General features: G+C 35.2%; 1 protein-coding gene across 39 annotated transcripts in view; it reads left to right on the plus strand.

The window, feature by feature from the left end:
* The window catches only part of NRCAM (neuronal cell adhesion molecule), a 151,487-nt gene that overhangs the window by 104,804 nt on the left and 32,217 nt on the right, over positions 1-14,466 (plus strand). For 26 of the 39 annotated variants that reach the window (XM_083831835.1, XM_083831838.1, XM_083831823.1 and 23 more), the window contains 11 exons: positions 2,142-2,285; positions 3,403-3,514; positions 3,836-4,002; positions 4,086-4,233; positions 4,787-4,911; positions 5,794-5,823; positions 7,224-7,325; positions 9,077-9,274; positions 9,388-9,458; positions 10,357-10,582; positions 10,882-10,997. In XM_083831835.1, the coding sequence (XP_083687961.1) occupies positions 2,142-2,285; positions 3,403-3,514; positions 3,836-4,002; positions 4,086-4,233; positions 4,787-4,911; positions 5,794-5,823; positions 7,224-7,325; positions 9,077-9,274; positions 9,388-9,458; positions 10,357-10,582; positions 10,882-10,997 (1,439 nt within the window). The remainder of the gene's footprint in view (positions 1-2,141; positions 2,286-3,402; positions 3,515-3,835; positions 4,003-4,085; positions 4,234-4,786; positions 4,912-5,793; positions 5,824-7,223; positions 7,326-9,076; positions 9,275-9,387; positions 9,459-10,356; positions 10,583-10,881; positions 10,998-14,466) is intronic. The other 13 variants (XM_083831822.1, XM_083831802.1, XM_083831804.1 and 10 more) reach the window with 1 other exon arrangement.

Below are 14,466 nucleotides of genomic sequence, written 5' to 3' on the forward strand. Positions count from 1 at the left end.
AAACGCGTCAAAAGCATTTTCTCCTTTCCGCACAGCCATTGTGTAAGGTGACCAGAGACCTCGTAAAAGCCAACAAGCCCTGTCTGAGTGCAGCAGTAAAGCAGATGGGTGATGCAGCATCTGACTTTTAGGGCCTGGCCCTGCAAGAGGCAGTGTAGTATGTGGACAAAGACCTGTGGGTAGTGTTTGTGTTGTGTGGGAGAATGAGGTGTGTCACAAGACAGTATGTTGAGTAGACGCCAGTCTCAACACGATGCTCTTCAGCATGCAGGTAGACAGACCAGACAAAAAACTTGATAATTCCTTCAGTTTTTGTTCTTGTTTTTATTTTTCTCCTAGGATCCACAGCTTTTTTCTTAAAACAGGCACCCGGGTGCTGAAAAAACGGTTCAGGATTCAGAGGGGATGAGTGGAGGGATGCACAGAGCATGGGGCAGAGCAGCTGTGGGCAGACCTCTGCCTCCTGGGAGGGCAGTACCATGTATTTTCCATTTAACTGTGATGTGTGTGCAGAAACAGACCGCTTCTCACAGATGACTGGCCTGCCTGCTGGGCTACTCACCTTCTCTGTCTATTTTCAGCCCATGAATCTTTTAATGAAAATGTCATTCACATGGGAACATGAAGAAAAGTGTAACACCGAACACAATAGGAAGCAAAGCCAAGAAGGAGAAAAATAAGTGCCAGCAATGCAGTAGCCCAGAGAATAGTTAAGCATTTACAATTCTTGTCGTACCTTTTTCTTGATTTCAAAAAATTTTAATTTGTTGTATAGATCTTAACTCCACATGATTAAAGATAGGAGTTGAGAATTGTTCTTGAGGAATCTGGAAATTGATGTAATTAGTTTATATACAAAGTGGCCTCAGAGTTCACCCAAGATGGAAATGTCTTTACGCAGGAGCTCGGAGCTGTGGTCCCTGTCATCTAGTTTCTTCTCTCTTAGAGAATTCAGTAATAGATATTTCACTAGACCTGAGAATATGTAGGAGAAATTACTCTGTTTTCTGTACAGTTGAGTACTGAGATATTGTCAGAATCAAAAGGTTTTGTCACTTACAGAAAATGTATGTTAATTTATTTAACTGATCTTCTCTATGAATACAAAGAAATTAGAAATAATTTTATATGAAAATGTCTTGAACAAGTATGCTTATTTTCTCAAGCTCCAATTTTGATGATGCAACCACACTACAATGTTTCATTTATTCATATATGCATTTATTTTTCGTATTAATATAACAATAAGCTTACCAATATGTTTAATTAATAATATGTTAATATATTTCTACTTTAACATTTTTAAAATGAAAGTATAATTTGTGCATTTTTATGCAGTTCAGTGTTACAAGCTGTTATTTTCTATGTTGTACCTCTATAACTTCATCCAGTTGTATGATAACTGACAGCTATTATTCTTCAGAAGTATCTCAGAATTTTATTTTCAGCTACATTCAGAATTATTCTGGGTTGCGGGAGATGTTTGACAGTTCATGCTACTACAGATTAGTTGAAGAAATGGCACCGTATAATACTTACATCAGGGAAAGAGTGCCACCTACTGAACTGCTAACACAGCTACTGAGAAGACTATTGATTTTGTACAATAGAATTCCTTGTGTTTTACTTTGAAATAGTTTGCAACTGACTAAGGCTGATTTTATATTTGGAAAATTGTTTCTGTGTATAAAAACTGATTCAACAAGCTGAAACCTTTAAATCATAGAGGCTGTAAAGTTTCAATGTCATTCTAACAAGTTTATTTTGATGTTCAGAAATATTTGTTTTCGTAGATATTGTTTGTATTTCTGTGAATCTTGTCAAGTCAGTATTTTTCATCTTTATTGCATGCAAAATATGATCTTAACTTCACTTTTTTCGGGGGGAAAAAACAACGACAAAAACCTAACTATACAAAAACCTTCAAAAATGAGAACTCAACATTCTTGAATTAAATGTGTGTAGGACTGGAATTACTTCTTTAATCATACTGGAATTCACATTTTTCCCAGTGAACAGTCATGCGTGAAAGTAGAACAAAGGGCATATTGGTCTTCCGTTTTGTTTTTTCTTTTCAGAAGTATAAAACATGTTATGCAATGGTAGTTTAAGAAAATAACTTTTTTTCTTTATACCAACAGTTGCCCCAGAAGATCCTAGCAGAAAGGTAGATGGCGATACCATTATTTTCTCAGCTGTGCAAGAAAGATCAAGTGCTGTCTATCAGTGCAATGCTTCTAATGAGTACGGATACTTGCTAGCAAATGCATTTGTGAATGTTCTGGGTAAGAAACACATTTTTACATTTTTCAGTCTTCTTGGTTATTTAGTTGTCTCCTGCTACTATACAAATTGCATGCCAAAGCCTTGGTTGAAGTCTTTAATATGTGGGAATATACATATTTTCTGAGCCTTGTAAAAGCCCAGGGTATAGATATCTTGGGGTTGTTTTTGTAGGGTATTCCTGAATTTCCCTTTCAGTACTCATAGGTAAGAAAGTTGGATCTGGAAGCTGGAGGAAACTTGGCAGAAATTTTCTCTCTTTTTATTTATTTTTTAATGTAAATCATAACAAACATAAACATAACAAATAAGGAAGGAATTAATATTCCTTAAGTTAGTATGTTTCAGTACACTTTCATTGATTGTTGCTGTTTTGGATAAGTTACATGTTTGTTCCATCTGAAAACTGTAGTATAGAACAAATTCTACTTCTGCAGTGATCCTGGATTCAGATAATCCCTGGAAAAGACTCAGATAAACCCCATCATAGAAAAGATAATCTTTAAATTGCTATTGTGAAGGGACATGATTATGCATTTGCCTTGAAAGCCTCCAAGGGTACGTTTCAAGTTGTGTGATAATTGTGACCTCTCGATCTTCCCACTGAATTTAACAAAGTTAGTAGCAAAATCCAAGGCAGAATGGCCCCTGAGGACACTCCTGCAGGAATTGGCAGATCCTTCTATTGAGTGGCAGCCTTTTAAAAGAGAGAACCTCATTATGAGTCCATGATTCTGTTCAAAAATGGAGGTGTTTCACCAAATAGATCTTACCTTCTTTCTGCCTGAAGGTTTTTTACGAATTATGTAGTTCAGTCTGTTCCCATGAGTTTCTCATCGTGAAGTATGTTCTGATTTAAATTTTCCAAATTAAATCACTGGCTTTGGTATCAATCCCTGTTACTTGTAAGTAGGGAAGAAACATTTATTTTTTAAGTGAAAATTCTGCTACATTAATGTTTCCTCAGGCTAATAGTAGTAAAACAAAATTGGACTTAAGCTGAGACCAGAAACCACTTCAGAGAAGGATGTTAATGGATACTCTTTAGGCCCTACTTGTTGCCTTCATATTTTGTATTTGTATCCTTGTATCTATATCCAGACATCTTTGTCTTTTCAGCCGAGCCACCAAGAATTCTAACTCCTGCTAACAAACTGTATCAAGTCATCTTAGATAGTCCTGCATTAATAGACTGTGCTTATTTTGGTTCACCTAAACCTGAGATTGAATGGTAAGTTACAGTTATTGTGTTTAAATTACGTAAAAAGAAGCAGTTGCATCTGTGGAAACAAACATTTGCGACTGCTTACAATTTAAAAACAGTATATCTTTAAACTTAAGATAATTTCAGTATGCTTATACAATATTAATTCTACTTGATGTAGTAACATTTAAGATACCCATATGGAATCGAGTTTAAATTTAATTATGTGATGCTGTCATTATGTGATGTATTTGCTAATGTAGCAGTCCAAGTTTGTATTTCCTGATAATAAAATATTATAGAATTTAAGTATGGTGTTGGATAATAATAACTACCTTTCGCATAAAGGTTTAAGGGAGTGAAAGGCAGCATCTTGCGGGGAAATGAATATGTTTTCCATGATAATGGAACCTTGGAAATTCCAGTGGCTCAGAAGGATAGTACTGGCACATACACATGCGTTGCAAGGAATGAATTAGGAAAGATACAAAATGAAGTACAATTGGAAGTTAAAGGTAAGAAATTAATCACTCTTTAATCACAGATTAATATAGAATTTAAGACTTTATAAACATCTAATAGTAATTTTAAATTTCAGACCCAACGATGATAATTAAACAGCCAGAATACAAAGTGATTCAGAGATATGGCCACGTTTCATTTGAGTGTATAATAAAACATGATTCTACCTTAATACCAACAGTTATATGGTTGAAGGACAATGATGAACTGCCAGATGATGAGAGGTATAGCCAAACTATTTTGTCTTTATTTTTTATTTTCTCATTTCCTCCATGTGCTCCTTTTCCTGTTCTTTTGAAAGTCACATAATGACCTATTGACAATTTCCAAACAAGACTGATAAATATCATCACTACCCCATATTTGATGACTAAAAGACTTGCCTAGTGTAGTGAAAATATTAAGATATAATTCAGAATAAAATGAGATGTAAATTATTTTAAATGTGTACATTAATCATGTATATAAATTGTAAGGATAAGATAATTGGCATAAGAAACTAAAGGGATAATAATAAAGGGAAGGCAATTTTGCTGTAGATCACAGATAATTAAAAGTAATTTAAGTATATTTGGAAATAAAAATGCATTAGAAGAATAGGCAGTTACTGTGGGAAGATGGTTAAGAGCAATGTAGAAAAGGCTGACATGGTCCCATAGCCTACACTGTTGTCTAGATATTTGCTGAAATATACAAGTATATGGGATTTGACAATATAACAGTGTCTTATAACAGTACCAGTTATTGATTCAGTGGCTGAACCTATTGTATTTACAGGTTTCTAGTTGGTAAAGACAACTTGACCATTATGAATGTAACTGATAAAGATGATGGAACATATACTTGCATAGTTAATACTACTCTGGACAGTGTTTCAGCAAGTGCTGTGCTTACTGTTGTTGGTAAGAATACTCTAAAACTTTATGATAGCAATACTGTGTTTAATTTCTGTTAAGTATAAAAACAGCATTAGATTTAAAATGAAAAGCACAAACATAATTTTGGTTGCTAGGACAGGAAAAAAGGAATTTCACCAGATTATGTATGTGTTTCAGTTTTGAAAATATAATAATCTTATCTGAAAGTTTGCCTTTGAATCATCTACTTACAAAAGGGTCCAACAGCTTCAGGACACATTCAGTTTCACGGTATAGGTTTCTATTTGTATCACACCTGAGCTAACACAGTAAATTGCATATTGCAGAATATTTGAACATGTTATTTCAGGAAACTCTTTTGCAGCTGAATTACTCTTCAGAAAGACTGAGCATGCTTGATTGTTTGACTTCTCAGTGACTTTCTTATTAAATTCCTTCACCTTGTTAACTTTCTATGAGTTCAGATTATTGTGAAATATGTTACTGTGCTCCTTCTCCCAGTTTGTAAGAAGGTCCTAAGTAGATGTCCCATATTATTCTTACCTGGTGAAGTTGGACCAGTTCAAGCTGAAAGTCAAGTATGCTTGTGTTTTAAAATTGTGTTGTGATCTTATGCCTATCCAGGAATGACATATAGTACTTATAAGCATCTAGTACTTGTTTAAAGTTTTTTTTTTTTTTATGTTTGTTTTCTTGATCCATTCATATTAAAAAAAAAAAGATAAATTATTGTAGAATACTTTTATCACTTTTTAGTGAAAAATTATCAATGTATTATTTAAACTCAACTATTTACTGTAAGTTAACTTTTCTTTCTCTCTAATTTTTACAGTCTATAACTACTTACTATATTCTGTGCCTTTGGCTACTAACTGATTAAATCCTCTATATTAATGTTCTTTTCAGCTGCTCCCCCAACTCCAGCTATCATTTACGGTAAACTAATACAAAGTTCCCTTACTACATCATCTGCCAGATATACTTCTCATTTGCCTATTGGAAAGTGCAACATCTTCTTCCCGCCCCCCCCCCCCCCCCCTTTTTTTTTCTGTGTTTTTGTGTGTGTATGTGTGTTTGTTTTGTGGTTTCATCCCATTTTACCAACTGCTTCATTACTGGGAGACTGGACTTTGGAATTTCACAGTGCAGGGTGCTTTGTATTTTAGAGAATAAACGATTTTAAGATATAAATTATTTTTAATTCAGGTTGTAGCTTGATAATGTTTTTCTTATCATGAACATTGTAATGCAAATCAGTTATAATAGTAAATGAAAGGTTTAAAAGATAAATCCATCAGTTCTTTGAAAGCTAATTCACTATCAAAGAATTTGCACCAACTAAATTGTGATATGCTTTTCCTTTGCTTTTGATACCAATTTTCTAGGCGTGAAGTACTTTATTTCATAGTTTGTCTTCATTTTACCTCACTCATAAAACTGGTAGAATCTTATTGCCCAGTTTTGTTAATGATTGATGAAACTGCTGATAAGGATTGTGAAATTAAAGTTAAAATACTCTCAAAATCTGTCAGTCATGTACAGTCTTAAACTGGACATCATGCACCCATTAATTTGATAGCATTTTTTTTCTGAATTTGGGTTTTTAAATGCTATATAATATGCCCAAAACACTTTTAAATATGATCGATGAGAACATTTATGTAAGTCCTATCAAGTTTTGAGAAAATGCTTATGCATTCTTAAGTGAACTTACTCATTAGTCTTAATGTTTGTGTAACAATTCATGTAACAAATTCAGCAATTTGAAATGGATATTTACATCTTCATGCATTGTGTGGATGTATATTACCAGATTGTTTGATGTTTCAGGTTTTCTAAAAAGTACAACAAAAATAAATGGCTTAGAAACTCACAATTAGTTTCCATTTACACTATACTTGTTTTGAATTCACATGCAAAATATTTGTAATGATTCTAGAAAAGCTTCTTTGATGTGAGTTCTTTATTTTCCATCTTATTAAATATTTCTAGTTACAATAGAATATTAATCCATAGATAAACTAAACATGCATTTCATATTTCTTTACTTTTCATTACATTTTTGTATGAAATTTTATATCACAATCAGATGGAGATAAAATCAAATATAGGTTCTTGTTAATATATGGAAGTTTCCAGATATATCAGTTCTTCTCCATTTTGTATCTGTTTTGTAACAACTGCATGCTAATAGTCATTAAATCATGCTTACATAAGTGAGTAGATCTGCACTGCTATGTTTGTGGAATTCTTTTGATTAGAATGTAAGGATTTTTTCAAAGATGAAACTCCATATTCCATTGTGATTATTTGCTTTGTGTTCATTTGATTTACAGCTCGGCCAAATCCACCATTTGACTTGGAATTGACAGGTCAGCTAGAAAGAAGTATTGAACTCTCATGGATACCAGGAGATGAAAATAACAGTCCTATTACAAGTATGTTTGTCTGTATCTATTGTAACAGAATTCCCTTAACTCTTCTTAGATCCCAAAAAGTTCTGATATAAGTTTTGTGTGCAGCATGGAAGAATGGCATATTCACTTGCTACAATTTGAAGGTCTTTTCCAACCTTAATGATTCTGTGAATTGCCATTTATTTACATAATAAAAATTCATTGATTATCCTCTACTGCACTGCCAAGCTGAAAGACTTATTTAATGCCCTAAAGAGCTGGGCTTTTATTCCAAAAACCTGTGCTAGTTAACACAGAAGATGATACCGGTGTGAGCTCTGTATGATTATGTCCAGTCTTATGAATAAGTAGAGAGCAGACTTGTTCATTAGTAGAACGAGTAGGAAGTCACTTGTATGTGCTTCTTAAGGAGAAATCTATTAACATTTTCATTAACTCTTTAGTACTTCCCATGAACTTGAATAGCATCAGTACCAGTATCTTTAGGGGGATTATCCATGACTACCAGTGACAGAAGCGTATTCTTCATGAAAATACAGACCAGAGGGTTGTGGTTTTTTTTGTTTGATTGTTTGGAGGGGGGGGGGAGTATATTTGTTTTTTGTTTGGCTTTTTTTTTTTTAGATTAATATAAATAGTTGAATTGCATTTAAGTTATAGCTTATTCCTATACTCTTATGTCAGTGCATTGATTGTTTTCCAGACCAAATGACAAAAGTCTGGCTTTTCCATTGAAAGGCATTCACACCGTCTCAAAAGAGATGATACTAGCTGGTGGCTTGTATCAGTTTTTCTACCACATACAGTCTGATATTGGAAATTGAACTCTTCCAAATAAATAATGCTGGGTTTAATTACAATACAATTTAAATTCACGTGTTGTCCACTAAGAGCTTGCAAAATAAGACATTATAAGACATTTGCATTGTAAGTAAGCCTGTTAATGCTGCTGCTATCACTTAAAAAAAAAAAGACTCAAAGATTACACATCATTATAAGAGATCCTTTTACACAGGTAATATGATTCACACACTAGAATCTCTCTTTTGGCTGTTTGACAGCTGAAGATAAATGGTCCTTTTGTTTCTGGTAATGAATATGATTTTCTTTTTGGAGTTCTACAAATCTGTTTATAACTGAGGTTGTGTACACCGCAGGGTCTTGACTGCAATCATAATAACATTCACACAGAGAACCCTCTAGTAATTTAGCTTCTGTACATGAATTCTGTGGCTTAATTTGAAGATACCGAAAAGCGCACTCAAAAATCTTCTTTAAGTATTGGTTCTTGACTTTAAATAGTTTTTCACTAAGACAGTTTCACTGGGGAAAATGGAATACTCTCATTTAATATTGTACAGGCACTGCTTTATTGTCAGCTTGATACAACTAGGAGCAACGTATTTGTCTGCCATACACTCCTTTTATATCAAAATTCCAATCTTATCTCACTTTCTTGTTGTGATAGTTCAAGGGTTCCTGTTATATTAAAATCCAGCACCTGACAGAGAGCTCTTGTAATAATGTGTTGCCTGACAACTGCATTAGTAAGAATACGAAATAATGAAAGAGTGTTTCTCTTACATTTCTATCTATGTAGTACCTTTCAGAACCGCCTTGTATACATATGTCCTATGTACATCAGTTTCCATGATTTTTAAAAACGTTAGTTGGATTGCTCAGTTTTGATTAGCTCGTTCAAAAACGACTACACTGATCTAGGAAGGTGTTGCAAGTTTTGACGTAAAATTGGATTCAATTTCTGTTTGCAGGCTTTGTGATTGAATATGAAGATGGACTGCATGAGCCAGGGGTATGGCATTACCAGACGGAAGTTCCTGGATCTCAGACAACAGTACAGTTGAAGTTGTCTCCATATGTCAACTACTCGTTCCGTGTGATAGCTGTCAATGAAATTGGTAGAAGTCAGCCAAGTGAACCATCTGAGCAGTACCTGACAAAATCTGCAAGTAAATAAGTATTCCTGCTTACCAGTAATTGATTTATGCTATGAATAGCATCGAATTTGCTTGTAATGGAAGTAGCAGTCATTCTTGTTCATGTGTAAATATTTTGTTTTTAGACCCTGATGAAAATCCTTCTAATGTACAAGGGATAGGTTCAGAACCTGATAATTTGGTAATAACATGGGAGGTAAGTTTGGGGATTTGGGAGGTTTCACTTGCTTGTTTTCAGCTCTGTGAGTAGCATTTTTGTAGAATGTTTTTGTTTTTAGAGAAATAACAATGATCTTCCTGAGAATACCCTGTGAAATAATATATGTACTGTGTGTTTACTATATTCTTGAAAGAGAATAAAAATGTAGACATTTCCTATTCTTCACTGTCAAGGAAAAGCTGCATGCTATCAAAGAAAAATCTTTTTTCAAGGTGCCTTGTTTTCCTTATTGATTTCTCTAAGATAATCCATTAATTTGGTAATACAGCATGTTTCGCTGCCGATGTAGAAAAACTTAAATATGTAAATTTTGATTTATCTCAAGTAGATTGCTATTTTTAGGACAAAGTCTAATGTAGATTAATTCTACCCTCAGCTTCTGTGATAAGCTGAATTATTGTGCGCTCTTCCACTAAAAAACTTTTATGTCTCTATTATGCCCTTAGCATCATGACAGGAACTCAGGAGAGCCATGTAAAACCAGTTTCCCATCCTAGGCAAGAAACATTCTCTAGGGAAAACAGTTTATTAGGGAGCTGGTGAAAATCTACTTCTCCTTCTTCCACTTCTAAAAAAATAGTTGAAAACAAAATATGTATATAGAAATCCCAATGAATGGTTGTATGATAATTAGCCAGTCTCTTATTCACAGGACTCAATGTAACTTTTACTAATAAATGAAAAGCAACTGAGCTGACTGAGCTGTAAGAAATAAATTGCATAGCTTGGAAATTTCAACATTGCTGCATCTCTGTCATAGAACACAGTGATAAATTTTCAGTAAAATTGTAAATTGATAACTTTATGACTTCAGAATTTTTTGAGATGCTTAAGAATATTGAAAAAACAGTTTGATTTACTCTTTTTATTTCAGTCTTTGAAAGGTTTTCAGTCTAATGGACCAGGACTTCAGTACAAAGTCAGCTGGCGTCAGAAAGATGTTGATGATGAATGGACATCTGTTGTAGTTGCAAATGTGTCTAAATATATTGTGTCTGGTACACCAACTTTTGTTCCCTATGAAATAAAAGTACAGGCTTTAAATGACCTGGGATATGCACCAGAACCATCAGAGGTGATTGGACATTCAGGGGAAGACTGTAAGTTTCCTAGCTTGACTCAGTGGTACTAATTAAAAGTGACTAAATGTGTAACCTAAATGGGAATTCAAAATATTAAAGTATTAAAAAGGGGGTATACTAGATATTTTTAAAATTAAAATGAAGTAAGGTGGGGATAATAAGGGTTCATAAAACTCTGTACTATTAGTGTTGAGGTCAGCTTTTTAACAGTATCAGCTTTTTAACCTACTTCTTGAAAGGAATGCAAAGAGTAGTTCCAAAAATGTTCACGTGGTGTCTGATTCTAACTAGGTACTTGTTACATCTTTTCCACGCAGTGCCAATGGTTGCACCTGGCAACGTGCAGGTCCATGTTATTAACAGCACATTGGCAAAGGTGCACTGGGACCCAGTTCCACTAAAAAGTGTCCGAGGACATCTTCAAGGGTACAAAGTAAGTACAGTCAAAAGCATTCTATCCCTCATTTAATAAAACAGATCACTCTTCCTATATGAGATTGTATCTGGATTGAAGTAAATGATGTGTAAGAGGATTCTTGCTTTTCAGTGAGCTCACAAGTTTTGCTGACAAGAGCAACAGCATTGAAATGACTCATTTAAATTTCAGCAAGGTTCCAGCCTTTTAGTATTAGTCTCATGTGACATTGTCCTTGAAGAAAAATTGGATCTGCTTGCAATTAAGTTTACACACATTACATAGGTTTTAAAAATATATAATAGTTTTACAGATTTTATTTTTTTTTCCCAGAAGGATACCTAGAGGATGAGGAGAAATAGTTTCTGTAGGAGTCTCTTTTAGGTCTAATGCTATTGAATAACTTTTTTTCAATTACTCATCTTCTACCATATGATTAGTCACGTAATTCTGACTAACTAGCCAATTGCTGGCTTGGAGTTGTGTCTTTTTAGAGGCCAGGAAAAAGCTCAGTTTAGAGAGAGTGGAAAAGGCGGAAGATACGGAGTACGCATATAACTGAAGGAAGCTTAATATAAGGTAATGCACTGGCTTTGGTGATAACTGAGAAGGCTGTGTTGGAAAAAAAAGACTGCAATTAATAGAGAATGGGAGATAGAAGGACTTCAAGGTAGGAAACTGGGGCAACTGGTATCCTTGGCAGATCAGGGAAAATCTTTTCACAAAAGTTGCTTCAGAGGTTGCACTAGAAGCACATCAGAAGAAACTTGGAACTGCAGAAGCACGGTAGACTAGTTGGGCAGGGGAGGGTGGAGTGAGAGGATACATTGACCTCCTGTGCAACAATAGAAGAAAGTAACAAGTAATTATTCTCTACTCCTTTGCAAGTATAGGAAAAAAATGTTCTAACAGAACCGACTAGTTGCACAGCCTGAACTAGGTTACTTTGTAAGACAGACTAACTTGAACTACTTCTTTTCACATGAAAGAAGGAAAAGAAATATTTGAAAAAATGAAAGGAGGAAAATGTTTTGAGGAAAAGAAATGCATGTAATACTTGTAAAATGGAGGGCTAGCATTCAAGAGCATTAAATCCTAACTTCTGTGTGTTACAGCTTGTTGAGTTCGTGGTATGTGGATGTGACTTATCCGGCACAAAATACCACTGGCTGGAGAGACTTAAACTAGTTCTATTAATGAGCTAACATAAATATTTGTAGTTGGTCTGGTGCTTTGCCCTAGGTAATAAACCTGGCTGAGGAGCAGGACTTACTAATTGTTCATATCACTATCTGGTAGATTATAGTCTCATTTCAACCTGGTATTTCACAAGCAAATGGGCAACCAAAAACCATGATGTGACAATTAGAATTTAGTGAAGTTAGTGTTTGCTATTAATCTTGTTACCACAATGCTAGCAATCATAACCCAAATCACCAATTTCTGTAAAAGATCAGTATTAATACAAAAAAACAGTAGACAAAAATGTCTTCCAGTGCATCCAGTATTCTCACCCTACAAGACATAGTTACAGAGTTATCATCATCCCAGGTTTATTTTCTCTCCTGTATTTGGTAATGGGTTGCACTCTTGCCTCTCCAGTTACCTAATGAGTTAGTCATGCCATGATAACTTGTTTAGTCTGATAGTCTTCGCTATATATTGTACATTTTTTTAAGCTTTTTTAAAAAAATGGGGGGGAGGGGTATTGGGTGGGGAGAAGAACCACACAATTACACAAAGCTAAGCAATTTTGAAGCTAAAATAAGTTAGGCAATAATCGTAAATAAAACAAGCTCAAGACTGCAGGATTAACAACTAACCTGACCACTGAATATTTTTGCTGTTGCAGCTAGGACAAATGAGAAAACGGTATATCCTTGAATAAGTTGCAGATGCAGCAGAACTTTCTTAAATAATTTTTGCAGATACAGCTAAATCAAGCTAAAACTAGACAAGGAATGACACATCCTAAGACCTAGTGGATAGTTATTGTTATAAAGCTTTCTCTGAAGTCAAGCTGAAAACTTTTCATGGGTGCAGAATATGCTTTAAGTGTCTTACTGACATAGAACATGACTATCCCATTTTAGACACATCAGCAAAACTCTGCTAGCAAACTCAGGCTTTGCTAAGTAACAAAATTATTTCAGATGGTAGCCCAATATGCAGTGTTGCATTAAGAGTGCGTTTCTTAGTAAAGGAAAGGGTGCATCAAGCACGGCATCGCTAGTCGGTCGAGGGAAGTGATTGTCCCGCTCTACTCTGCGCTGGTGCGGCCTCACCTCGAGTACTGTGTGCAGTTCTGGGCACCACAGTACAAAAAGGACATTAAACTGTTGGAGAGTGTACAGAGGAGGGCGACGAAGATGGTGAAGGGCCTAGAGGGTAAGACGTATGAGGAGCGGCTGAGGTCCCTGGGCCTGTTCAGCCTGGAGAAGAGGAGGCTGAGGGGGGACCTCATCGCAGTCTACAACTTCCTCGCGAGGGGGAACAGAGAGGCAGGTGACCTATTCTCTGTTATCACCAGTGACAGGACCCGTGGGAATGATGTTAAGCTGAGGCAGGGGAAGTTTAGGCTGGACATCAGGTAGAGGTTCTTCACCGAGAGGGTGGTTGCACACTGGAACAGGCTCCCCAGTGAAGTAATCACTGCGCCAAGCCTGTCTGAATTTAAGAAGAGATCGGACTGTGCACTTAGTCACATGGTCTAAACTTTTGGGCAGACCTGTGCGGTACCAGGAGTTGGACTTGATGATCCTTATGGGTCCCTTCCAACTCGGGATATTCTATGATTCTATGATTCTATTTCTCTACAGATCCGTACTATGGAGACAAATGTACAAACAAAGCAGGAAGACATCTAACTAGTAACAGTTTATACCCCATATCACTAATATTTTGTTTTTATATTAATTAGCTATTACTGGATATACTTTGGTACTATGAAGCATTTCAAACCTAAGAAGAAACTTTAAAAAAATTGTTTTCGCTGTTACTAACATTTTTTCTTGTTATTCATATAGCGTCAGTGGTTTTTCAATAAGTGAAAAATGTAATGCAATTTCTTTTACTGTCATATTCCTCTTCGAGATTGCTGCTTATCAAACCCAGCTTATTAAAGCTCCCCTTCTGTTTCAGCCTGGCTATGGACAAGTGATGACCCAACTATAATAATGTGCTTTTGAAATGAACTATACCCGATGAGTTTCAATACAAATAGTACCATCAATTCAAGTTTTTCTTAACTTATAAATGGCTTTCTACACTATTTGGTAGGATGAGAGTTACAGGATGACAGCTGACAGTGTTAAAAAACATTAACTCAAGCAATGTAAAACATAGCAGCACTTAGCAATTAGAGTGAAGTGATACACAGTTAGCAATAGGAAGCTGGTGTTAGTGTATTTCTTTATAAGCAACCTAGTTGGGCTTTGTAAGTCCTAACAATTCCCTTTTTTGAATTCACACATGAAATCCCAGCTTT

This window comes from Anser anser, assembly GCF_964211835.1.
Source record: "Anser anser genome assembly, chromosome: 1".
NCBI classification, from domain to species: Eukaryota; Metazoa; Chordata; class Aves; order Anseriformes; family Anatidae; genus Anser; species Anser anser.